At 39.7% G+C, this 27,431-nt stretch overlaps 2 protein-coding genes across 4 annotated transcripts in view; one reads left to right on the top strand and one right to left on the bottom strand.

Annotated features, from left to right (window-relative positions):
• The window catches only part of LOC121941378 (multiple C2 and transmembrane domain-containing protein 2-like), a 51,380-nt gene extending 30,774 nt beyond the window's left edge, over positions 1-20,606 (top strand). For 2 of the 3 annotated variants that reach the window (XM_042484178.1, XM_042484169.1), the window contains 14 exons: positions 14-144; positions 763-949; positions 2,975-3,068; positions 3,165-3,267; positions 3,429-3,531; positions 3,721-3,822; positions 3,941-4,015; positions 7,474-7,593; positions 12,510-12,623; positions 14,952-14,993; positions 16,931-17,040; positions 17,251-17,360; positions 17,879-17,976; positions 19,668-20,606. In XM_042484178.1, the coding sequence (XP_042340112.1) occupies positions 14-144; positions 763-949; positions 2,975-3,068; positions 3,165-3,267; positions 3,429-3,531; positions 3,721-3,822; positions 3,941-4,015; positions 7,474-7,593; positions 12,510-12,623; positions 14,952-14,993; positions 16,931-17,040; positions 17,251-17,360; positions 17,879-17,976; positions 19,668-19,715 (1,437 nt within the window). In that variant the 3' untranslated portion in view covers positions 19,716-20,606. Of the gene's footprint in view, positions 1-13; positions 145-762; positions 950-2,974; positions 3,069-3,164; positions 3,268-3,428; positions 3,532-3,720; positions 3,823-3,940; positions 4,016-7,473; positions 7,594-12,509; positions 12,624-14,951; positions 14,994-15,691; positions 16,897-16,930; positions 17,041-17,250; positions 17,361-17,878; positions 17,977-19,667 lie in introns of those variants that run through there. The other variant, XM_042484185.1, reaches the window with a different exon arrangement.
• Positions 20,607-24,951: 4,345 nt separating this feature from the next.
• LOC121942931 (high choriolytic enzyme 1-like) lies at positions 24,952-25,725 on the bottom strand. The gene has a single exon (XM_042486244.1). The coding sequence runs from the start codon at positions 25,723-25,725 to the stop codon at positions 24,952-24,954; it is 774 nt and encodes a 257-aa protein (XP_042342178.1).
• Between the last annotated feature and the right edge of the window lie 1,706 nt (positions 25,726-27,431).

The following is a 27,431-nucleotide window of genomic DNA, read 5'->3' as shown; positions in this document are numbered from 1 at the left end:
CCTCATTTTTCAGAATCACTGCAAAGTGCCCAAGCCTCAGTGGAGAGAGAGATTCACTTTAAACCACTTCATAGACAGGCCAGACATCCTGGAGGTGGAGCTCTGGTCCAAGGGAGGACGAAGGACTGAGGAGTGTTTGGGAATGTGAGTCTGATTTCAGAACCTGTTTGTTTTTCGTGTGTGTGTGTGTGTGTGTGCGTGCGTGTGTGTGTGTGTGTGTGTGTGTGTGTGTGTGTGTGTGTGTGTGTGTGTGCGCGCGCGCGCGTGCGTGTGTGTGCGTGCGTGCGCGTGTGTGCTCACCCTACAAAGTTAGCGTGGGAACAAACTCAAAATTAATGGTATGATTGGTCTTGCTGCATAACACCTGAGCATTGCATGGCATTTCCAGAGCAGCTGCTCTGATTTTCCACTTGATAATTTGGAAGCAGACCAGTGTCAGCACAGTCAGTGGTGTGTTTGTCCAGTTAGGTGAAGAAACGGCTCTTTAGTCATAATGTTACTCCAAGCAAATGGCTACTGAGCCTTCCCATACAGCAGCGTACAATGTGAAAAATGTAGGCTGGCGCTGTGATGATTGAGTACAAGATGTACAGATATGTTTATCTTGTGAAGGCGGCTGTCTGCACACGTGTAGACTCACTATTATGACCATACACGTCTGTGCACAATGTATATACGTTTTTCATGTTTTCATGACTGCAACTGTACTTGCATGTGCTGCAGTATATAAAGGCCTGTGCATGTGTGTGTTTGTGTATACAGGTGTGAAGTTGACTTGTCCAGGATACCTTTCAATGAGAGACAGCTGTTCACACACACCCTGGACAAAGGGAGGGGACTGTTGGTGTTCCTGCTCACACTGAGCACATGCAGCGGCGTCTCCATCTCTGACCTCTGTGCGGCACCACTCGATGAACCTCGTGAACAACAGAACCAGCTGGACAACTATGTTAGTACCTGTACTCCTCTTTCTAATCGATCTTTACTGAAACATTGCATCACTTCACGATTGAAGTGTCTGTATATGTAACTTTTATTGGATTATTATCAGTAAAATCTTTCACAGAATTTTGAAATATAAAAGCAGGTAAAGTAAGCTTTAGAGAATCTGGGTCTGTCTAAAGATTGTTAATTAAGACCCAGTTAATTAAGGTAAAAACCCACTATATCAGGAGATAAGAGTTAGGGGAAAGGCGTGTTATGTTAGCATCTGTGATTAGAAAGTGAATACTCAGTCTGAACTTTATTATGGCCTGAAGCTGATAAAACATATAGATTAATGTTTTGTTTTTGTCGTCAGTTTTAGGTTTTAAATTTGAATCAAAACTGTTCCCAAAATTCTTGCGTTTCATTTTGTGTTGAAAGGCCAAGAGATGGCAGTATCTGCAAGGTAACGTGCCAGCAGTCAGTAACCAGTTTTTAACATCAGCCAAGCAGCCATGTAGTGAGAAGTATCAAGTTAAGATATAGCTGGTTTGGCTTGATAAAGTAAACACATTGAGAAGAAAACAGAGCCAGTGTGAACCTGTCTGGTAAACTGTACTTGATGATAAAAATAGAATAAATATTTAGGACTCTACTGAAGGTGATCAACACATTACAATCTGACTTAAATTTTGACAGACTTTGCTCTTAAAGGTATACCATGCTGGCATTACCGGTTATTGTCCTTAAACAATACCGCAAGTAAAAGTGAAAGCCAACCTCAAATTAAAACTCGATTTGGAACCAGTTTTGTCGTGTTGCCATTTCGCCTCATTGTTTTGGGGGGAGGGGGGTTTCAGCGCTGTGTCCGCAATTTTCGGAGCTTCCTTTAGGATGTTTGCTGCTTACAGTCTGGCACTTGGTTGCTACCTTTTTCTAAAATCCCAGCTTCACCTATGGGCTGTGCTCAGGAACGTCCCTGGACACAGCAAGATAGGAAGAAAATAAGAAAATACAGGCCAAGTGCAGCGTCTCTGCCGATACATGCGCACATCTATTGACTAGAAATCAGGTATATTTTCCGGTCAACCATTTTCCAAAAATTAACACAGCTATTTAGATGTTATAGCTAGTTATATCTTACCTGTGTGGCAGCTGCTGGTTTCACTTCATGCCAGAAAAGTCTGAAAATAAACTTGCAGTGGCTTGAAACTTGCATAAGATGGTCAATCCATTATGGCAGTCATGGCATTGCAAATTGAAGCAAAGATCATTTTTGATAATATGTCTTGAAGTTCTTTTGGAAAACAGTGACATGAGCTTTCAAGTCAGCTGCTGAAGAGAAACCTTTCTACTGCTGAATTAAAAAAAAAAAACAGATCCTCAAAATCCCTCCATGTCTTCATCAAGTTTCTCTTTTCTAATATATTTTTTCCCAACAACATAATGTAGCTTGTAAAAGCAGTTTTTTGGTGGCTGATATCACAGCTTCAAAAAAAACCTAACTCAATGTCCTCACGAGATTTACGATAATTACTTTAAACTCATTTCTTTTATCAAAAGTGCACAATCTATGTGGCATTGAGGTGACAAACATCTGCTTGCTTAGATTAGCAGGACTGTCTTCAATGCTAAAGATTTATTATCTCGTGCAAATAATATGGATGACATGGCTACTTTATACATGATTATAGACAATATAAGCCTGTATATATTCACATAATAAAATGTGAATCTGACGTCATATTAAATCCAACAGAAAACTGGACCAAGGAACATTATCAGTTACTTATTATCAGTTTCTGAAGCAAGTATTTCGATCTTGATTTTAAACAATTTCCTATTATAAGGTAGAACATGTTTGAACATTTTTTGCTATTTTTTCTCACCACTGCACTTGAATGAAAATAAAGTCTGGCTTATGTTTCCTATGATGCATTAATAAACTAGATGATTGTGCAGGCTTTGTGGCAGTAGGGGCTCTAAGTGTTTTCTAATTTAAACATACCCACACCCTCATGTGTCCCGTCTTCTTTCCTGTCCCCCACAGAGCTTAAAGAGATCCCTGAATAACCTCCGTGACGTTGGTTTCCTTCAAATTAAAGTTCTCAAGGCAGCAGATCTGCTGGCTGCTGATTTAAATGGTACATTACACATTCAGATTTTCTTTGTTCTGCTGTTGCATTAAAGCGACAGAGGGAGCCCAGTGTGAACGTGTCTTCTGTCGTTGTGTTCTGCAGGCAAGAGTGATCCCTTCTGTGTGTTGGAAGTGGGGAACGACAGACTGCAGACACACACTGTCTACAAGAGCCTCCACCCAGAGTGGAATAAAGTCTTCACACTGTCAGTTTGAGTTTTCCCAAACATTCCCTCATTTATCCTATGAGATGTATGTATGTTTGCTGTATGTTGTGTGCTGTTTTAACAACAGAAAAACTGAGACATAAAGCTGTAGTGTGCGCTGGTTTGTGAGGAGTATCTGACCTCCTTGTTTGTCCCCACAGCCCTGTCAAAGACATTCATGATGTTCTGGTGGTGACTATCTTTGATGAGGATGGAGACAAGGCGCCAGACTTCCTGGGAAAAGTTGCCATTCCGCTGCTCTCGGTACACACTACCTCACCAAGAGTCCGTCATGCAGACAATACTCTCATCTATTTACACTCTGCGTCTAAATTAAAGTGAAGAGGGTGATAACACTCGAGCGCGTTGAAGACTTGCTAAGATGTAATCGAGCATGACTGACGGTCAGGTTCATGGATGAGTTCAGCACCTGATGCCCTTTCTGTCCCACAGATCCGCAGGGGACAGCAGATCACCTACCCGCTGAAGAAAGAGGACTTAGGTGGGCTGACGAAGGGGAGCATCACTCTGGAGCTGGAGGTTATTTTTAACCCTGTGAGTAAAAGTTCAGCCTGCAATGAGGACTTGAGGGCATGATGGCCATGATAGATGGGCCTGAATCTGTTTGCCTATTATTGCTTCATGACTTTTTTTTCTCTTTTTTTTTAATCAGGTCAGAGCGAGTATCAGAACCTTCCAACCAAGAGAGAGAAAATTCATGGAGGATAATCCCAAATTTTCCAAAAAGGTTTGACAAAATTTGATTAATTTACTGCATATTTACAGGATTTTAAGGAATAATCACTTTGCATTGAGTCAAAGATATATAATTTGTAAGGCACATGATATATTTAGATATAAGTAGAGCTTTCAGCGTTAATGTCTGTACATAATGTATTATTTTTCTAAATGCATTAGTCGCCGGCTCACATTCCTGTGTTTAGGAGGCTGCAATAGGCTGATGATGCTGTGATCATATGAAATTACAGTAGGAGACTTAAGGAATCCAGTGGTATGTCAACCCTGTCATGCTAGCTTCTCAGAAAGCGGCCTAAATAACACTCCAATCTTAGGCTAAATTTTAGCAATGGACAAACGGCATGGTTATTTAAAAGGGGTTCCTTGACCTCTGACCTTAAGGTATCTGACTGAAAATTGGTTTTATGGGTACCCATGAGCCTCTCTTTTACAGACATGCCCACTTAATGAACGTCCCATGCAGTTTTTTTGCTGTCATTTGATTCCTTTACCTTGTCAATATGAAACTGTTTTGAAATGCAAGATAATGAAATTGAAAATGTGATTTAAAAAAAGTGATAAGTTGTGATTAACTATTGAAATTTTGCGATTAATCACAATTACAAAAGCATAATCATTTGACCCTAATTTTAAGTGTTTTTTTTTTTTCATTGAGAGCAGCATACGCTTATATACAAAGTTAAGAATACCATTCAACTCAATTAGTGCTGAAACCATCAATCGATAAAGGAATTAGTTGATTGGCAGAAAATTAAAGGTGAACCGTGTGAGGTTTAGGGGGATTTGATGGTGTCCTCTGGTTAAATTCCAGATTGCAACCAGCTGAAACTTCTCCTGGCTTAGAATTCCTTCATTGTTCCTTGTTCAGGAGGTTTGTACAGAGAGCAAAATTATCTGCAGAGGTCTCGTCCTCTACGATACAAATGATCAGGTGATTAAAATAGCTAAAATCACTGAATGAAGCAGTTTAAAGTGACAAATCAGTGTACCTCAGATGCTGTTTTGCATCTCGGAAACTAGCGGCTCACCTACTACATGCTATTTAATGTACTCACCCCTTGTTTCTGGAAAGATAATATGTTCTCACCTTTTTCTTATCCAGATATTCAGGAGCTTTTTACCGTTAGCCAAATTATTCAAAGAGGGAAACTGCTGGTGATTTGAACCACTAGAAAGGCTGTATAAAGCAGTTTCACGCCACAAATCATATATTTCAGATGCTTTTCGGCATGTCGCTGCTGGCGGCTTATCCAACACATTCTAATGTGTGGTCACCTTTTCTTCTATGATATCTTAATATCCAGCAGTGCAGGAGGTTCTTACCGGAAGCTGAATTATCCCCAGAGATTTCTTCCTCCCCAAAACAAATTCAGATTCAAACTGATAAAAACACTGAATAAAACTGTTTCATGTTACGAATCACTGCATCTTCAGAGCTGTTCTTCGCAGTTGGCCTTCTAACTATGAACACTGTAGTGAATGTGAATGGCCCTACCTGGAGCCGTTTGTTCGTCCATTGTAGGCTTCTGTAGATGATTGGCAGTGCAACATGACAGATCTCCATAAACAAAGACCTGTTCCCTATATAGAGATGAATTGCTCGTTCTGAGGCAACAAAAACACAACAACAATTCTTAATATATATTACATTTAATTTCTGCAATAATCCCACAAAACTGTACCTTTAGGAAAATTCTGAAAAGTTGCAAATTTTAAAAATAATTTTGCCATTTTATGTACCAAACAATGAACTATCTCTTCAGGAAAAGTTATGGAAAGATTAATCAGTCATGGAAATGATTGGCCGAACCCCTAAAGTCCATAGCAATAAACGTTAGAAGCAACCAGCAGTAAAGAGGGCAAAGGTCAGAGGTCACTGCACTTTTGACAACATTCTTGTGATGTTTGAATAATTCAAATAAAAAAAGTGGGGTTTAAAACATGTGCAAATGTTGCATGTTTATGATCAATTAGCTCTTTATGAACAAAACATGTTGAACATTTTAGTTTTCTCTGAAAGCCAGCGCTCGCAGAAGCAGAGACTTTCCTTCGCCTGAATTAGTTGAATTGAGCTTTAATTGACCCCAACTGTGACTGAGTTCTTGTCCACTGTTCTGCTACATTAGTTTGATATACAGTGTGCAGGACAGGGTGCCTGACTGTCTGTACTTCCCACAAAGACTCATTGTTGTTAGACAATACATTGCTCACTAACGCCGAAATTGGCTTACACACTGAGGACTCGGGCGGTAATTGGCAGGTTTTTTCTTCAGATTTAACGTCGAAAATCTTGTTTGACAAAATCAGGTCAGAATCCTGCCACTTTTGGCTGGACTGCAGCATAGTCTATTTTCCAGCCTATAGAGCCCTATTGTGAACCTAAGAAACGTTTAGTAAAAGTAGTTTTATGTTATAACTGTATAGTTTGGGTCCCTAACAGTAAGAAACTGCCAGATGCTAGCTTGCATATGTTGAACAATTAGCTTTTTTGCATAAATTTGCATAATCACATATACTGACAGTACTTTAAAAACTGCTTGGCCAATTTTGATATTATTTGTATGGCTTTGGGGTTTTTTATTTTGGACTGTCATGAGAGTTGGGATTCGGCAACAAAGTCAGATGCGGTTAGATTTAGGCAAAAGAGGCACATGGTAAGGTGCAGAAAAAAACAAAAAAACACAAATCCACAAAGGAAGTGAACTCCGGAAACCCGCATGCAAGTCAGTTGTTTTTGTGACCCGTCCACTTCTCCACCTGCTCGCCCTGTAAGCGCACTTGACCTGAACACGTGATATATTCACAAAGCCTTTACTCTCTGATAAACATCCTCATCCTGTCGGAGAAAAAGATGGTCAAGCAAAATAAATTTCTCAAAAAAGCAGCCTTTAAAGAATGTATGATTGTGGGTGTATAGAATCTTATAAAAAGTTTCAACAAATATTAGGAAAACTCATCTCTGATGCAATATTAACAGGAAATAATCTGCTCCAAATCCATCATAATTGCTAATTTAACACAAACTCCCTGCAGTTAGGCACTTGGGTTAATTGTACAGTTTATCAGTTGTTCTCTACTGTTATTGTTATGAATTTAATATAATATGAAACATCTCTAAAATATGTCATCAGTTTACTTAACAATAGTAAAGAAGTCCCTGAAGGAAAAAATGTTGGGAATCACTGCACATGCTTCAGATGTATATTAGCTTTTAACTTAGTGTTGTTTGTCCCCTGACCACAGTGGCTCATGCATGAACCTACCAGCTACTCTGACTGTCACACAGGCTGACTGGATGTTTACAGTTTCAAAATAGTTCAAATAAACTTCTCACAAAATTAAACCTTTACTCAATGAAAACATCATTAGGAGCTCTCTAATCCATATTTCCAACATAACTACTGTAATATTTATATGTTTTGCATGCTTATAATCTGTATCTTTCAGGTTCTGGCCAGGAACGTGATGCGTGTACAGACACTGTACAGGGCTATCGTGTCGACTCTGCAGTACATCAAAAGCTGCTTCCAGTGGGAGAGCGTTCAGAGGAGCCTGCTAGCCTTCCTGGTGAATTGCTTTAACTGCTTATCAACACACTATCTGCATTTCCCTCTGTTTTCCCTCCAAGCTGCGGAAGACAACCGCAGTCTGGCTATCCCCTACTTGAACTCTCCCAGCGAGATGCTTAATCAATGCGGTGTTGGGCTCAGCAGAAACGCAGGCTTGGCCCCCGTCTCTGTGTTGGAGTGGACTCTCTTAGCGCTGTGTGTCTTGTGGATGCAGAGTTAAGCCTCAGCTGGAGAGAGTAGAGTCCCAGTGGAGTCCAGATAGAGTCTATTTTTGTTCTACTTCCCTGACAACTCATTAACCCTCTGTCCAATCTCTGCTTGGTTTGATTTAGACCCCATTATGCAGACAGAAGTCCAATTAAAAGGCTCTTCAGAGATAAGGCTTATTCTCCATCCTGCCATTGTTGAGTACAAGTGTTAAGCAAGTGTGAAGACAGAAACACGGGAGAAGCCTCTCCGCCCGTGTCTTTAAACTGCAGAGTGGAGTGGGTGCTGATCTTGTTGACATTATTCTCTCCCAGATTTTGCTCGATTGAAATTGCATACAGCACGTTGTGCATTAACTATGCAGGCAATCAAGGTCACGGAAAGTTCTTTTTGTTTTTTCGTCCGACGCCCTGTAGATGGCACTAAAGTTTTGCTCAGCATCTAAAGACTTTTTCATGAGACTTGTGAAGAGATACTGTACGCTGGCCAATAGTACAGTTTGTTCAATTTGCTGTGAAAAATGTGAGCTGCAGCACAGAGCTGTTATCTGAACAGAAGCCACTCTTTAGCTTTGAGTCGTGCATTTAGTTTTGCAATTGAGGATCACTTGGACGTCTAGAACTGTGTCGTCCAGGATGGGTTCAAAGGTCGATGTGCTGTAACCAGAAAGTGCTTGCAATGAAAATATTAACACCATAGTTGATGCACAGGTACTCACAATGCAACAGACACTGCTTAATAATACCCCCCTCTCGTATATAGAGTTAAATGTTAGCAATAATTTTGTTCTGCCTGACAGATCACTCTCAGATCATACAAGCATGAACAAGTGTACAACGTACACACTCATCCTCCCACTGTATCTCTGTGTTTGAAAGACAGTACCATCTGTACTCGTGCTTTCACACTAACGCTCCCTGCCATTTCAAGCCTCACTGAGGAGAAATAAATGCCTGTTTAATACCTCCACATGAGAGTAACGAAATCAAAGCTCTACTCTGCATGACAGAGTGACAAACTACCTGCAACATCTGCCCATTGTCAGACACGTCCTGCTTTAGTCAGCGCAGTTTACTGTGAATGTATTATGGGTACATGGGTATTCATATGTACATTATGGGTTATCTCACTGAGGAGCCTCAGTCCTGGCTGTGTGGATGTCTCTACTTGTCGAACTCTAATAGATCACGCACTGTAGCCCCGCATTACTTTGTTTTGTAAAAGGTGGTGAGAGTTACCGTTTAATTTTTCTTTTTTATGGCTTTCATTTTTTTATTTTGGGGGGGGTTCAATGTGAGGGTCCAAGGACAGAGGGATGTCGTACGCTCTAAAGCCTTCTGAAGTTAATTGTGTTTTTTGATATTGGGCTTCATAAAGAAAACTGCATTGAAATACAAATACAAAATAAAATACCATAAAATTATACATCTTGGCAATAACAATACAGAAATGTACATCCCATATCATACAAGTCTATACAATATACAGTATACAACATACACAACATACAAGTGTCCATGAAACGAGATGGACCTATTGTGCAAAGAGCTGCAGCAAAGTATCAGGAGCATCATCCTGTATCATAGACCGACGTGCAAATCCTAGTTTCATTCATCACCTTAACAGCAAGCAACATTTATAATCCTTTAGGTTCAGGTATGGACAGCCATTAGCACATTAAGAAAAAGAACTAATTGCCAATGTTGCTGATATGTTAGATGAGGTTCTGTATGTATTAGCTCTTATTTGTATCCCAATGCACACACACCACCTGACACACTGTCTGTATATGAGGGCGTGCTGTAAAAACAGCAAACACTAGGTATTTCTCCATATTTTAAGTATTAACTCTTTAACTTGCAACTACATGTTGGATGTGCAGCACTCATAGAAAGATCTGTGCACAGCAGACAGTGTTTGAGTGTTTTATAACCTGGTTTACAATGATAGAAATCAACTACAGACCAAGTTTTCAAGAGAAAAGTGACTCAGATCATCTATCAACCTGTTACACAGAAAAACATCTGACCATCATCAGCAACACTAACACACTGCTTTATATTCAACATGTGCATAATCAGAGTTTTTTCCATGTAGTAGACATGGGCAGATTATGAGCCAATGGGCCCTTGGGCACAGACATGTAAAAGGCCTCACCACCTCTTAGGACTGGAAACACACATAGACTTTATGGTGATTGTGCCTGTTTTGTTCATTTTGTGTCTCTTCAGTCTTGTTGTGTCTTTTTTTTTTTTTTTTTTTTAGTTGTGTCTCTGTAGACCCTTTGTGTGTCTTTTAGTGCTGCCCGTTGAAAGTAATAAATTGGAATCATCAGTCGGAGACTCTCAGTGGACTGAGACTGCTTCAAGTCGAGCAATCTTTTTTTTATTCGGTGCAGTGTAATTCTGTGGCTATTTTGGTCCCTTGATTTTTCTGCATAGTGCTCTTGATTTTCATGTTACTCTATGGTACAGAAAACTGTGAAAATGCAGGCAGCGGCACAGAGGAGAAGCAAGGATAGACCTTCTGCTTAGAAGTGATGAATTTACAGCTCACGGCAAGTTAATAGATACAGTCTCTGGCTTTAAAAAAAAAAGTGTTACATTTACAACCCAAGGTTAGTGCACTAAATGAACAAAAATTAAAACTTTGTTTGGAGAACAAAACAAATTGTTGTATATTCATATAAAACCGCCAAATCCGATTCAACTGTCATAAGTCTTAGTCAAGTACAGCCCTGGTCTCCTTAAAGTAATTTTTTATGGAGATTTTTGTTTGCCATTTTATGTCTTTTTATGGTTGTTTTATGTCTCTTTGTAATAATTTTTGTCTCTATATAGTTGTTTTGCCCCTTTTGTAGTTATTTCGAGTCTCTTTTAGGTCATTTGTCTTTTTTGGGTCATTTTTTTGTCTCCCTGTAGTCTTTTTGGGTCTCTTTGTGGTTGTTTAGCATCTGCTTGTAATGTTTTTAAGTCATTTCCAGGTTGGTATGTGTCAATTTTAGCGACATTTTGCAGGTGAAGGCCAGGGGGGCTCTGACACTTTGGGCCCCTGAGCCTAAGCCCAGTAGGCCCATACAGTAATCCATCCATGGTAGTCGACCTGTGAGTGTGCAGAGCCAAAACGTAGATTGTTGTGTTTGCTGTTGCTGGATGACATGAACACCATCATGTTGCAGGAGTTCAGCAGCCATTCAGTGTGTTTTGGAGTTGGCTGAACCCTGAAGATTGAGGGGAGAAAATTAGCTTTTGGAAGTGTTTGATGACTCTTGATTCCTTTTTCAAATATTGGGGGGGCGCAACCTTAATTAAAAGCACCATTGCTCAATTCAATACACTCAGCCTTACTTGATCTGGTATGTCCAGAAGCTTATGGTGGCTAATGTTCATAAACTTGGGTAGATATTAGGGTTCTCTGACTTTATGACTCCACTTTTAGCATTATCCCATAATTATCCATAATAATCAGTAGCTGCGGCTGAGCAAAAGTTACACAGTCCCACTATGTAAAACGCGAATGTTGTCAATGATGTCAGTGATATCTGGATTACCGCTGTGCCATGCAAACCCTTCCCCGAGCATTAGTGTGGAAATCCTGCTGCATTCCGAAAATGTGCTACTCTCCAGTTCAGTAGCTCTCCTAACATTAGGTAGCCTTTCTTTTTTTTTTTTTTCTTTTTTCTTTTTCTCCTCTGATCCGGATCGTATTTCCAGAGCCCTTTTTGCTGTCGAAGACTATGTAATGCCTCTCAAGCTGAAATGGGCTGCAATTATCACAATCTTTATGGGTCGGGTATACATTTCCACCAAAGCGTGACTTGGCTCTCCCCCCCGTCCCGGCTCTTCCAGTCATTACAAAGTCGGCTCTAATAAAACATAACCCTTTCAGTGAGGAACTGGTTTCATCTCCTCTCCCAGGCCCTGTTTTGGCTTGTGATAACACAGACAAGAGCATGCTTGGCTTTTTGCACATTAAAGCTGATGGAGGTGGTGTGTATGTGCGGGGGGGGGGGGGTTGATCTGCCATCTTTTATGTCAGTTGGTGCCTCAGAGGAGAGTGATGTCTTTACCAGATGTTCGCTTCTATTTTTATTAGCGTATAAAAACCTGTAAACCCTTCCCCACGCCTTGTGGCTTGCTGCCATCTTGGCTGCCGTTGCCTCCCTGACAGGATTATTTTATCGTTCCATTTAGCCGTGCAATCGAGACATCACAGGCCATATTTCTTCATCCTCTTTATCCTTTTTACCTGAGCCACGCACAGGTGGAATGTCCATCACACGTGCCATTATAGATACTAATGACATATTCACACACAGGCACCCCGCAGCTGCAGTGAATCGCGTGGTCGGCTTTAATGTACATAAGATGAGAGAGGCAGATCAATTAGACTTATGTGGTTAATGTCAATGCGTATACAGGGGGTGGAGGGAGAGTCAAATCCAGCTGAGCCGAGTGGTCGTCCCGCACAGCGTATGCAGAATAACCGTACGGAGGGAGCGAGGCTTTGATAGTGGTGGGGTAGCCTTCATCCACTTGACCACAGCTAATTAAATCAATAGCAGATTGGATCAACCTTTAGCTAGCAGGGAATCAGGGTCTATTGAAAATGTCTTTAGATGTGACTTAATGAAGAGCAGTTTGTTTCATACTCTGACCCCCTTCTGACCTAACTGATATCTGACCCCCGTGCCCCCTCTGTCTGCAGGTGTTTATGGTGACAGTTTGGTATTGGGAGTTTTACATGCTGCCCTTCTCCCTGGTCCTGCTCATCTCCTGGAACTACCTCCAGATCCGGTCCGGGCGAGTCAGTCATGACTTGGTGAGTCCAGAGCGGCTCCGTCAGCCTTCTTTTCTTTCAGCCAACTGACCTGCTGGCTCCTGTTCACTCTTTTTTTTTTCTTTAATTTTGTGCAACTAGAGCTCCCTCAACTACATTTTGTTCTCTTAATTCAAATCTGGTTTGTTTCCATAGCAACCAGCTGCACCTAGCTACATAATAATAAAATCACACATAATACATAAGCATAAAAAATTGACTGAATAGACTAATGCAACGTATTATTACAGCCTAAGCTAATTTGCAGTGCTTGTCCCTTGCTAACACTGCTTTCTTTTTTTCAGTCGGCTTCTAGTCATTTTCCTGACTCCTTCCTCTTCTCCTGTTATTGGTCTGTTGGCCTCTTCTCGTTGTGACTGGTCGAATTAGACCGTTACTCTCTACGTTTCCACACAGACTATAAGTTACAGTAAATGACATAAACAGAGCACTGTTCAGACAACAATGTGCTTTATTATATTTTACAAGGAGTAAAATATGTGGTGATTAATAACCATGTTGGGCTGCAACCATTATTTTCACTATCAATTTAACAGCTAATCATTTCCCCTTATTTAATTATGTTTTAGTGTTTGAAAGTGCAAATATTATTAAAAAAAATAGCCAATCACTAGCTCCCACAACCAAAGGTGATGTCCTCTTAATTGTTTTTTAAATTTTGTTTATTTCTATTGAGCCAGGAGCCCAAAACACATAGATTTAAATCAATTATAAATAAGCTTAGCAATGAATATATCAGAATAGTTGGTAGATAATTTTGCCGATCCACTGATCGATTAATTGACTCGTCAGCACAGATAAAAGAGACTTTATTGGCATTACTACAGAATATTGCACTTAACCATTTACAATAACAAGTATATCCATCATGTGACACTGAAATCATTTTACACGCTTGAAAGGTAATGGAAGAATAGGTGTGAGTAAATATTAAAGGAATATTTCTCAATGAAATGATCATTTGTATATCAGGTACTTACCTTATGTTACGTTGAATAGGGAAGAAAACTTTGTTTTTCTTTATGCTTCCATGATGAAAAAAGAATCCAAAAACGGCAGATATTTTTGATGAGTTGAGGTAAATGGGGGCTGTGATTTAAAAACAGCAAAACTACATCAAAACATCCATTTACAAATTATCACACAACTCATGCAGTATAATCCAACTCTTCATTTATCTATCTGTATGCTCAGTACTTCCCAAACATATGCATTTTTGCTAAAAACTAAATGACTAAATGACTGTTTTCGTGAAATTGCATGTGTTTGTGAAGTACTGTGCTTAAGACTGGATACATGAGAGTTGAATTATACAGCTTGTGTGAGTTTAGTCAAAAGATTACTGTTGTTAACTGTTGTACTCCATTTATATTAATTTATCAACATTTTTGTCAGTTTTTGGATTCTTTGTTCACCGTGGAGCCACTGAGAAATTCTGCGTAATTCAAATGGACATTCATAGTGTCAAATGTATAAAAAAATGTATAAAGTGTGAGTAATTGACTGATTACAAATGATCATTTTTTGGGTGACGGATTCCTTTAATAACCCTAATAATTCAAAAGTCAGAGTTAAATTTAAACAGTCCTAAAGAAGCAGTTTAGCTAACAATCGCTCAAGTGTCATTCAATCTTTATACAAATGTTGCTCGATCCTGATTGGTGGATAGAAAATATGTGATGTCACATTAATTAATTTTAAACCAAGTCAGACAAATTAATAGCACAATCTCTCATATGACTAAAACAAAACGATTTGAACGTTTTGAAAATTGTGTGTTCATGTAGGATCCCATTACTCATCGTCACAATCAGATTAAGAAAAAAGGGTTTTCAGATCCTTTAATGTGGTTGTTATTTACATATTGCAGCGATGTTCGGAGAATGAACAAGAGCTGAAAGATGCTCAGTAGATTTGAGGGAAACTACTGAGTCGGGTAACATTTCTCGGATTTGTCACTTTGCAACTCTTTTCATATATAAGTAATCATGTGATCGACTGTTCATACAAAAATATTGATTAATGCCACTTTAACCCAATCTGCTAAAAAGGTTTGAGTTGTTCGCAACAAACACAACAGACTAAGGCAACTAAAGGTGAGACAAGGCCAACATGTCCTGTCAGTCAGCTGTCCTGCAGTGCTGAGTGTTTTTGGAGGCTGACCTCAGGGTCACGGCTGATGCCTGCACTTTGTCAAATGACGACTCCATACGCACAATGGAGTTAATACAGAGTCCCAGTGTCACAATGAGACAAAGTTAAGATTATAGAAAATCTTAACTCTATAATACAATTTCTGTTTTATTTCAGGACAATATGGATTTGGCGGATGAGGAGGAGGATGATGAGAAGGTGCGTACCTGTGGTTTTTGTTTGTAGTTCTTTGTTGACTAAGGGTCTGTATTTCTATATGCCGATGAACAGAAAAGCTTTCTTTGTACATGTTGACAAAGGTATCTGTCTGTGATCTATCATTTTATGCCGTTAAGCTCTTTATTCAGCACTAAATCTTCTGATGTGTTTTATTCTTGCCAACCAAAAGTTGCTTTTTTTTCTTTTTTTTTTTTTGCAAATTTACCGAAAGACATTTGGGCTTAATGAAGACCTCACCAACCCGTTTCCACATGTCACAACTCATTCATATGGTAATAGAGGGGCGGGGAAAAAGGTTGTGCTGCATTTGGGAAAGTCCCTGAGCTTAACACACCATATAATACCATCAATATGGAACTAATGACAGCACTTAGACATGCTCTTTCAAAGCTCATTTTGGAAGTTGGCATTGGAAGTGTTACAATGCTTTTAGGCAATGAAATATTCCTCCAGAGTGACAGCAGTTTATTGTAGACATTGTGAATTGCCTGCAGCAGCCTGATGTAAAGTGGTTCTCATACTGGTTTCAGTGGGAATGTGACCCCTAAAATGGCTAAAGTGGTTTATGGCAGTGAGGAGGTTTGATATATATTTGACTGAGGTGGATGTAAATTGTCCTACATGTGGTGATAAGTCACTGTGCATTTGGAATATCTCAGGTTTGATCTGCTCTGCAGCTCTTTTCCCAGGCTCGTCCCCAACGTCTGGATGGAAGTGAGCCAGCGATCCCTCACTGTGTTTCTGAACAGAAGCAAACATATATCACAGAGATCACATAGTGACAAAGACCACGGCTCTGGCCAGTAAACAGTCCCCGATAACCACCACCCCACCGACCCCGGCTCCTCTCTCCTCTAACCCTCCCTCAGCCTCTGTGTGTTTGATGTGGACATGTGGCCATGTCTCCGTCTGAAGTCTGGCTCTCTGCACAGAGTCTGCTCTCCTCTGTTTACTTTAAAGCCAGCCTTCCCTCCTGGGATCTCGACTCGCCTGAGAAAGAGCCTTGACTCTTTCATAATGTGAAGTCCAGTCCTGAAGAGCTTTCACTTCAAAAGGCCACTTTCAAACTTGCTCTTAAAGAATCTGCCTTTACATTCCCATTTTGCAGAATGCTAGAGGGCCGATGAATGAGTCTGTTTCAATGTTTTGTTGTCTTTCTGACAGATACTTAGGCATTATTATTTAGTTAGATAAGGATGAAAGCAGCAGCCTTGAGAATGTGATATGCATGATGGGATAAAGCTCATAAAGGTCTGTTACTGGGTAGTCGAGCCAACAAAGTACTCCTCAAACTTTTCTTTCATTTTGAGGATTTTAAAGGCAGAAAGCAAACTAAAATCAAGATATTTCTCATACAGATTTTATCTACTTCAGAAGAGGTCCACTTAAATAATCACTGATGATTAAAACTTAAACCTTTTATTTTCCAGTTAACTCTATTTTTTTTTTTTTTGAACTGTTGAACCATTACTTTTAACACACCGCCTCATGATAACACATACAAACAACAAACCGAGACCAAAACATCTTTGTAAAACAATTTAACATGAATCAAGAAAATTACCAATTTTTATTTTCTAATTATTTATTTGTGCTTGTATTGTTTTACTTCCTTTTCAATCATGCATTTAATCAGTGTTATTTGGTACTGAAAGAGTAATTTAATGAGCTGCATGTCTGACAGTCTGTCACTACATGTTACAGCTGCCATCTCTTTCAGCCACCACAAACCTTTTATTTAATTCATCAAAGCAGGCGTTTATTTTTTAAATATGCACTTTTGTTGAAATTCTAATCTAATTAGCTACTGATAATGATGTACTTTCCCCAACAGTATATACCAAAATAAGATTCAACACACTCTCCCGAACTCTATGAAGACTTTGTGTCCTGTTTGTTGTGTTTTTCTGCTGCAGGAGTCAGAAAAAAAAGGGCTGATGGAGAAAATCCACATGGTCCAAGACATCATCATCACCCTTCAGAACCTGCTTGAGGAGATCGCCAGTTTTGGGGAGAGGATAAAAAAGTAAGAATCAAAGTTTAATCATGAATTACAGTCCAAAACATTTATTTTTATTTCAGCAAAGTGTTTACAATCGCATCATGAAAAGGATAATATGTTCTTGAAATGTTTTACTGAATATTTTAATTGTCCTGTCCTGTTGGTTAAAAACATAAGTCTGCGTTAGGCCTAATTTTCTGAAATGTACTGATGTTAGTGATGTTAACTTGTCAGCACTTTCAACTGGTCGGTGCCATTCCTGTCCGGCCTGGCTTTCCTGGTCTTTGTCATTGCAACACTTCTTACATACTACATCCCCGTACGCTACGTGGTTTTATTATGGGGTAAGTCTCATAACTGTTTATTATGTCATCTGTCTGGTGTTGATGTGTCTGTTTATTGTGGTAAGAGGTGTTTTTTATTAACCTTTGTTTTAGAGGCGTACCCAACTGCTCTAATATGTTGTTGTGATAAAAATTCTCCTTCATTTTTCTTTTGGTTGCATCTTTCTATTATCCATGAAATTTGCAAGGTCACAGGAGTATTTGCTTCTTAAATTTTCCATCTCCTGAGAGTCCCCGTTAATTCTTTCACATTAGGTGCTTTTAGTAAGATGTATAATTTGAAACATGTCCTGTTGTTAAGGTTTATATTATTGACTCAATGAATAGCATTGAATGTTGCAAGTCTTTCAGCCTAAAAAGTGAAAGTAAAAGAAGAAAATGGAAGATACTGTCATACTCGCAGCAGTAGCTGTTGGGCAGCGTGCGTCTCCTCTGCAGGTATTTGTTTGTGTGGAAACAAAGAGCGCAGCCACGAGAGACTAGTGCTAATGATATGTTGGTGTGAATTTCTGTTTTAGGTATCAATAAATTCACCAAGAAATTACGGAACCCGTACAGCATTGACAACAATGAAGTGCTTGATTTCCTGTCGAGGGTGCCTTCAGATGTGCAGAAGGTAAGCCCCGCCGGATCAGCCGGCCAGGAAGCCCAAAATCCCAGAGCCCGCTAGCTTTGCATTTTGCTACAACAACTCCCAGGCATTCTTCCCTCTTGTCTGTATAATTAGCTTCATCTGTATAATTATGAAGCGCTGTATAATTTCTGTTGTGTTTTGGTCATGATACATCCCTGGTGGAGGTCTGCTGCTTAGCTGCTTTGCAGGGCAGGCTGTTCCCAGGCTGAGACAGGAGACGCTGCTGCTGCTGGTGTCTCCTGCGTGAACTCCCCGACCTCAGCAAGAGCAAAACATCAGTCTGCATATTCACATCAAACAAAAAGAACCAAAACAAGTTTAAGCTCTGGCTGGGCGATACAGAGAAAATCAAATATCTCTCAATATTTCCCTCAATGACCCAAATACCTCCATGTCGATATTGTGACAATATTGTAGAGCTGACTATTGGTGCTCTCTCAAAATATTTTCACAATGAAATTTCTTTTAAAATAATCCCATGGCCATGTAAATGGAAAAGCCCTGGGATTTCACAGTCACATTTTCAAGGCCTGGAAAGGTCATAGAATTGGTAAAAACCATTGAAATTTTTAGAAATGTCCTGAAATTTTGTTGTGTACTAAACTTTTACAGTAATCTTCCTTGGATAACCCTTCATCAAATAACATAACATAACATAACAGCAAATGTTTTTTCTATATGTAACGTAGCTCTAATATGCTTTAGAGTGTGAATTTTGTTCGCCCTCACATACGTCTTGTTCTGTCTCTCCCTCCATAAATGCCCTCTGGCTAAAATTACAATTATGTGGAGGTAGGGCAAGAAAAAACAATAGTATGGGTCCCTGAAAAGTCATGGAAAAGTTTTGAAAATTTGGCCATGAAAATGTGTTGGAATCCTCCATGAGTAATGTGAAAAAAATGACTTAGTTGCAAAAGGCAAATAACAGAACAGCTAAAACAGTCTGCTAAGTTTTTATTACATCACTTTATTGTAAAGCAGCCATTAAAAACAGGAAGAGACAACATGTATGATGTTATGATACCTCGTCTTAGATCACAGTATCCATATGATGATAATATATTTCCCAGCCTTTAGTGAGCTGATTTTTTGTAGAAAAATTTACATAGCTTTACTAGCAAAATAACACTTTTTCTACAAAAGTCTACATGAAAGTCACAGGATTTTTTGAATTGATGCTCCCAAGTGGCTTCTTCAGGTCCTCAAACCAGACACCTTTTAAAATATAAACTATTCAAAAGAAATCTATTTCTCCCCCATCTCTCTTCTTCCATGTGTGTCCTCTCCTCTTCCTTTATTTCCTCTGTCTTCTCTCTTTTTGCCGGCCGTGGTCTCTCCTCCTCACCCTCTCTGTCCTTTTCTCTGTTTAAGCTGTTTGACCCCATTTGCCTCCTCCCTCTCCTGCTCCGATGCCCTTGGGCCTCTAGGTTTAGTGTCGGTGACTCTCTCTAGTTCCTCAGCTGACCACTGTTATTCTTTCTTGCTCAGTAGTACTTAGTCATACACTTCCTCTGCGAAATTGTTTTGAAATATAATATGAAATATATTTTTGCAATAGTATTTCAAAGCACTGTAAGATAGCAGAAAGTAATGCATCAATGATAGAAAATAAAATAAAATGATGTTTCACACCTTGTTTTCTCTGACTTTAATGTGACTCTTGTGTCCTGCAGGTTCAGTACAGTGAACTGAGAGGCAACAAGAAGAAGAAACTCCTGTAGGTTTCCTTCCTAAAAAAAACATTTCCAGAGGAAATGCTTGTCTCGGAGTGCGTGGTAGGTTTAAATCCTAATTCACTGTGGTGATGCACAAAACCGCACGGCTCACATTAACCAGCACCTTTTAACCAAAGACGTCCACACTGAGGACCCTGCACGGGAGAAATTTGTAATATTAATTCCAAAGATTGTGGGTGTTTTCTTGTCTGTACACTTTATTCTGTACGACAATCGATCAGAAGCTGCTTTTTCTTACGTTACCTGCCGGCTGGTTATGTCCTCCAGAAACCAACTGGGATATCAGTCTGTATTATTCTGAATGTATATGCTTGATTTGTAATATTTGTGTGTATATTTTTACATAATTAACTGATATTGATCGATGTGCAGACTTTTATTGCAGAAGGGATTATTCACCTTTTGAAAAACAAAAACAAAATTGTTGCTGGGATGAAAGTAAATTTCATTATGGGTCATTTGAAAAGTTATAAGATGTTTCTTAGAAAATGTTATAATTTTAAGTACAACACCTTTGTTTTTAAAAATTCTGTCTTTCTCAAAACAAATTCAGATTGAGTTTTTTCATATGTCCGTATACAGAAACATAAGTAAGTAGCAAATATTCTGCATTATATTTCTTTGTTTCTTACATTTACCTTTGAAAAGCGATGTGCACATGATGACTGATTTTACTTCAATGTGACATTTTTGACTTATTTTTAAAAGCAAATATGCGTGCCTACATTTAGATTTTTATTCATCCTACATGGTGTATTTTACTTTTTGCTTGTGAGTGGGATGGGGCCAGATCTGTACACATTTTATTTATTAACGACAATCACAAATGAAGACTTTGTGTCTCATCTCTATCAGCAATAAATGCAGACAATCACAGTTTAGTGTATGTAAGCCTCTGTGTCTCAGCTCTGCGTCTCTTTGAATTCCCCTGCACTCATCCCCTCTGTGCTCCCGTGCTGCAGGATTGTGGGCGTCTTAACAGCACTGTTTTCCAAGACCCCCTCTCTTCATTAGGCTTTCATGAAGCGAGGCGAGGCTGTGCGAGACCTCACCAGCACCCGGGCTCTCCTGCTGTGTTGATGGCCCTTGGGCGTCGCCACGAGCAGGAGGACCTCGGTGACCTCCTCTCAGCTGCTGTGACGAGATGCCTGCAGCCAGCATCCTATCAAGCACAGCAGCCAGATAAACCTCCGGTACTGGGCTGCTGCTGCACGCCGCCTCTCAGGAGCAGGATTTTAAAAGCAGCCACAAGCAACAACAGCCGCACCAATTTAGGGATTGGAGAATTGGAATAGTTAAGATGTTGGCGTTCAGAGTAATACCCCGGGATTTATGGCTTTTAAGTCAGAGCGCGTGGGCTCTAAGTCAGCAGCCTCTTAAATGAGAAATGAGTTCAATTAGAGGAAAACTGCCCTCATGAAATACAATCAGATATCCCATAATTTTGGTGTCAAATGCTGCACAAATCTGAAAGTATTTGTTGATTGACCTGATTAGATACTTTAGATGTCGGCATTCGGAGCGTAATTGATGTGTGTTAACAGTGGATTGTTTTAGAAATTTATGAAATAATACCTTCACCAGAGAAGTCATCTATAACTGCTCCATACAATCTACACATATCCTACACAGCGCGACACCATATAAAATAATTTGATGATTTGTCCAATTGTCTTGAGGACAGAAGGTGTGGAGAACGTGGCAGACGGTGACCTGTATATCTCTTCATCTAGTTATAATGTTGACTTAGGTATTCAATATTAATAACCCGCTGTCAAGGACACTGGAAGGACATCTCAATTTGACACTTATAGGCTCAGCATGAATATGTATAGGCAGCGAGACGCTTCAAAATTACCAAGTAAAATCACAGTTCACACGTGGGGACTAATGTGATGTGGCACACGCATTCTGATGAGCCACAAATACAGCGGCTGATCGGTCTCAAAAGACTTGTTATAACTCTATCGGACCTGAGAACACTCAGGTGTGTGTGTGTGTGTGTGTGTGTGTGTGTGTGTGTGTGTGTGTGTGGACAGACGCTGCATAAAGCCTTGTAGAAGATGTGAATGTCTATTATTGTCCATTAACAGTCTTTATTAATGCATTAATAATTGCATCGAGCACGGCTCATTTGTGTGTGTGTGTGTGTGGAGATGGCACAGGGGTATCTAATGAGCAATAGTGTTTAACTGGTTCCCACCGTTAAACATTTCCACTGAGCAAACTGCAGAGCAGCAGGAAGCTGTTTCCACACTGACTGAACCTGCTCGGTTGGTTTGTGGATTTTTTTTGTCTCTATTTCTATGACGCTTAAATTCTCACACTGCTGTCTTGGCATTGAATTTTTTATATGTTTGTACTAATGTGTGTACTAATTCTCATGAGCATGGCATAGCAATTAAATCTAACAGACGATAAGGATCATTTGTTCATTCTTCCTGTCTGGTTCCAAACATCACCACTCATCTTAAAGGAACACTTCACGATTCTCAATTACATTTATACTTAAAACATGGCCCGAATTTTCTTCGTTTTCAGATTCCTTTCACCGTAGACGCATTAGAGAAAAATAAAGTTTTCTTCACAAATAATGTAACACAGGGTAATTAACTAATAAACAAACGATAATATTTTTTGGGGAAAGTATTCCTTTAAAGGATGTATAATTATCATGAAATTATTCTGATACTGAGAATATTTGGGATATCATTAACATGATTGCTTTTGATCTCTTGCTAGCAGCTGTTAATCTGCTAATGTGTTTTAATAAAGCAGGGCTTTTCAGACTGATGGGGTGGAATTGGCTAGAAATGTAATTGTAATAATTTCCCTCATGCCGGACTATTCCTGTAGAAGATCAGGCTGTAGAATCTCTGATCAACCTTTTTTTTTCTTAAGATTCTTTTTTTATGTTTGTCTTCTCACAATTGTTTTATTCTTGTACAACAACCATTAGTCTAATTAATGAGCTTGATTTTGACCATGTGGACAACTCAAATGCCCCCCACCACTCCCCATAGTGTTTACAATCCTTGAGGGAGTCTGGGTCCAGGTAAATCACAGGCACAGTGTGTACGAGCCGGGCTGCTGCCCAGAGGCTGTGGGGCGACGGTGTCGTCCCAGAGCAGGCCGACATCAAAGCCTTTGATCCAGAAGAGCCCGAGGCTACAACAGCCGACAGCTCTGATTGACAGACAAGATGCAAAATGATTTTGTGAGCGAGACCACCACACTGATGGTAAGTTGGCCTTTTGTTTGTGCTTTGTTTTATCTTGTTTTGCTTCAGACAGTACTTGAATATTACCCATTTTTAACAATGATCTTTCTCCTAAAATTTTTTTAGAATAACACAGTGTCGTGTGTAAATACATAAAAGTTCACAGGGTGTATTGACCTACTTTGTAGAAGTCTGTACAGGGAAACAGACCTCGTACTGCCCTCTGAGAAACTGGAACAATCACAGTCATATTTTTGTGTTTGTTGCCATATTTAAATCTCTTGAAGTGTTTGCTTTTGTCTAAAGCTTTTGCTCTCTGCAACAGGCGAGATGCATTGATCTTCAGTCAGGATGTGTGTGATGCACTAGTTCCTGTTTAAAGAAATTACATCGACGTGAAATATACAACACTACAATGTTGTCATAAAAATCAACTTAAAAAGCAAAATATATGTTTTATCTTAAAGGATAAGGTTAGGAAATGTATATTTTTGTTATCATCAACAAATATCTCAATACTTTGACTCCTCCAGCATGTCTTGGCACTCAGCCCACTGCTCACTCTTTCCTGCTGATGAGGTTCAATAGTTGGCCTTAAGCCGACAGTTTCAGCTTTGTAAATATGGCAAAATATTTTCCTGAAACTGCTTGGCGCAGTTTGATATGCATTTGTTTGGGAATATTTTCAGCTGCAGAAAACTCTTCGATAAATGGCCTACATATTTGGTTCTCCAGTGGAAGGGTTCCCAATGTTTTTTTGTCAGATCAGATGACCTTGAGTACCCGCTTTCATGTTCTGAATGTGTAATATAGCCACTGGGTGTAATATTTAGCTACTGGTGATGAAATGAATATAGCCTATTGTAACAAAAAAATAATAATTTGTCAATATTCGGTTTGGTTAAGTTTGCATGCCACTGGGACGACCACTGGGGATGTCCAACGATGAAAGTTTTAACCATTTGTTCATTATTTTTAGCTATCTTTCTAACTGTTAACTATTAGCTACATTTAGCTATGTTTTCCAACCATAGCCTATTATTATATTAATTAGCTTTTTCAAACAATCATCCATGACCTTTACTTAATAAATATTTATCCATTAGCCCTAGTTTTAGCCCTTTCAACCATGTATCCATTAATTTTAGCAAGCTGTTTAAAACTTTGTCCATTACATATAGCTAACTTTTAGATAGCTATTTATTTATTGATTGTTGCTAGCTATTTAGACCTTTGTCCATTTTAGCCAGCTATTTAAACTATTTATTCATTAATCATGGCTACCTATTTAGATCCTTTTCTGTTTCGTTTAGCTAGCAAGGCTCAACCATTTATCCATGAATTACAGCTAGCTTTTTACATCTTTGTCCATTACTTTTAATTAGCTAGGCTCAACCAATTATCCATTAGCCTACGTTTAGCCAACTGTTTCAACTTTTCTGCATGTTTGCTCAAGTTTTTATACATTTTTAAGTTCAACAAATGTTTTTCACGTATAATTTCGGGTTTATCAATTTTGAGCCCACCCCCAGTGTTTGGACCGCCAGATCTAGTATTCACGGCAGCAGGTCAGTGGAAATGGGTCTGACTTAAAACATTAACTACATAAAATAAGCTACTGTGTTCATTTATGGTAAAGAAAGAAGGATAACAATTGAGGTCGATGACAGAGAGGATTGAGCCACATAAAGCTTTGAATACACAAACAACACTTGTTGGTAGGATTAATACATTGTTGGTTCTGGTCTTTTCAGGGGATTTGTAGACAACAACAAAAATAGAATAGAACCAGAATATCCTTTAAATGAAAACCCGTGGGATTACATTGTGGAGGTTCTGTAAAAATACAGAAATAAACAACACAAACAAAAATTGCATGTTTGCTTTGATTTTATAATGTACAGTATTGTAAGACTCGCAGACCCCGTTTTAGATTCTGCTTTCTGCTTATTAATGATTTTTCTAAAAAAGTAGCTACTTGTTTTAAGGAATGACACATCATTAGCAGCCGTAGAGTGCGTTGATCCTGGCGATGTCCCAGTAGGACATGCCCTGCCTCTGGCCGATCTGGACGTTGGGGTCGGGGATTGGGGTGATGGAGTCTTTCCCGTACTGGATGGAGAAGGCTGTTCTTCCGTAGTGCATGATGGAGGAGTAGTCGTAGGGAGTGTTGAGGTTGTTGGTGCTCTGCTTGTAGAAGTTGTAGGCCATCTGCGGGTCGATGTTCTCCCAGTTGATCCTGACGTAGTAGTCGCGGTCGCTCCTGGTCTGTTCGTGCTGGAAGCCCAGAGCGTGGTTGATCTCGTGCTGGATGATGCCGTGGTAGAGGCAGCCCTGCCTGTTGAGAGAGAGCACCTGTCTGCCTCCCGCTCTGCCCAGGGCCGAGAAACATCCGGCTCTGTTCTCGATGCTGATGTAGTCGTACTCACTCTGACGGGGGACGAAGCGGAGGCAGGTGCGGCTGTGGAAGGACTTCATGGCGTTGTCGATGAGCTGCCTCTCCCAGCTGGTGAAGTCACTGCTCACGGTGAAGGGGATCATCACCAAGCCGCTGGAGGCTTTCCTCCACAGGCAGTTCTGGGACCAGCACATCAAGGCGTTTCTGGTTGTGGGAGCCAGCAGGTCTCCTTCCAGCAGGAGCTCATCTGTGCCGTTGTTGGTGGTCAGAATCCTGGTGGTGATGTCCACGGTGTCTTCGCCTGCCTCCTCCTGGAGAGGAAGTGCCTGAGAGAGGCCGAGCAGGAGCAGCAGCAGCAGGCTGGCAGAGAGAGTCATCTTCAGGGTCGCTCTGGAGGTTGTGGAGCTTCTGTGGAGAGACTCCTTCAAGTTTGATGTCTGACTCAGTTCAGTCCAGGGTCTTTATACTCTCCTCTGCAGGAGGATTATGGGTTGGGGTCCACACTGCTAGGCCTGAACAAACCTCTGAAGGGAGGACTCCACAGACAAACCTACTTTTTAAACATTGTGTCTAATCCCCTCAAAGCTTATTTAGCCATTTTATCCTCTTAGCTCCTTAACCACACCGAATTCCGTTTGTTTTATTTTCCTTTGGTTTTACAAATGGCTTTCACCAACCTTTACCAAAGTATATATGTTCAAATTAAATGTGTGACCCAAATACAGTTTCTTCACTCTCTGATGACCTGCGTAATTGAAATCCCCTGTGCGTCTCTGATGACAAGCTGTTAAAGTTGTAGCAAAAGCTGCGTGTCCCTCTGTGAGGATGATAGACGGCCTATTGAAACTCTTGCATATGTAGAAGATGGTAATAGGTTCCTGTGGGACATGTTGCTGTGGCCGTGCCCGAGACGGCTCTCTATAGTCAAAAAATGAATACTAAATTGTATGAAACAGACCTATTGTACAAAACCATCATGGCATAAAAGTAACATCTGTTTACTGATGCATGCATTCTGATTTATTACGCGTTTATATTAAATTACAATAGTGTGCAAAAGTCTTAGGCCACCTTAAACTTTTTTTAACAAGGTAATAATGATCATATGTGTGTATTTCTCAGAAATCTTATTACTAAAATACAACCAGAACATGCAGGAAGTATGTACGCAATATTATAATTGCAAATATTTCAGAATAAAACAACTTAAACAGGCTAAAGTTAGTATTTAGTGTGACCTCCCTTTCCACTTAGCATGTCTTATCAAAGAAAACTTCAAGATAGTCTGAGTTCAAGAAAGTCTTTGTGAAAGGAGGTCACTCCAATTATTGACTTCATTTTAAAGAGGCAATTTTGCTCTGGCTTTTTGGTGTTTTAATGCATTGTACATGTTATTATTATTTTGTATTATCTTAGTCTATCTTAGAAATAAAATATATATATCCTCTTTGCAACTTTGCTAAAACAACAAATCTATTGTGGCCTATGACTTTTGCAGAGAACTGTAGTTTGACAAGACTGTAGCACCTTTAATTTTTCTTTTTTTTTTGTTTTGCTTTTTGTGATTTGAAAATAAACAGGAAAGACAAGATGAATGGTTTTAATTTCAGCTTTGCCCTTGAAAACAGCTCCATTTTATAATACATTTTTAAAATCAATGATACAGTTGTTTATTGGTATTCAACTGTGTGCGCAGGGTGTGATATGTCCTCCTGTCGCGTGAAAATATGGACTCCAATTTGTTCAATTTAATTATCGCATATAAACCGACTACACCTCCCTTGAATCCTGGCCTCATATAAAGTGTAAAGATGAATTGTGAAAAGAATGCGTGTTTTCTCTCAAACCGCACCCCCCCCTCTCAATCTCATCAGCCACCGTGATTAAGGTCTGGCATTGGGGATTGTGCTGTCTTTTTGGAGAGATATTTCAGCTGCATTTCTGACACTCTGAAAGGAGAGGAAGATAAAGGAGGCGTCGGGGAAAAAACTCCTTCCCGTTGTGTGAGTCCTAGAGAGGGCCTTGAACCCTGCCATTCACGCCTTTCTCTCCATCAGCTGAGTCTAATTGCCAGAGAGGACAG

This window comes from Plectropomus leopardus, chromosome 1 (genome assembly GCF_008729295.1).
Source record: "Plectropomus leopardus isolate mb chromosome 1, YSFRI_Pleo_2.0, whole genome shotgun sequence".
Lineage (NCBI taxonomy): Eukaryota > Metazoa > Chordata > Actinopteri > Perciformes > Serranidae > Plectropomus > Plectropomus leopardus.
This window is presented reverse-complemented; position numbering and strand designations above follow the sequence as displayed.

Bases quoted from the DNA above. Each gene is read 5' to 3' on its own strand.
- LOC121942931 (XM_042486244.1), bottom strand. From the start codon at position 25,725: ATGACTCTCTCTGCCAGCCTGCTGCTGCTGCTCCTGCTCGGCCTCTCT.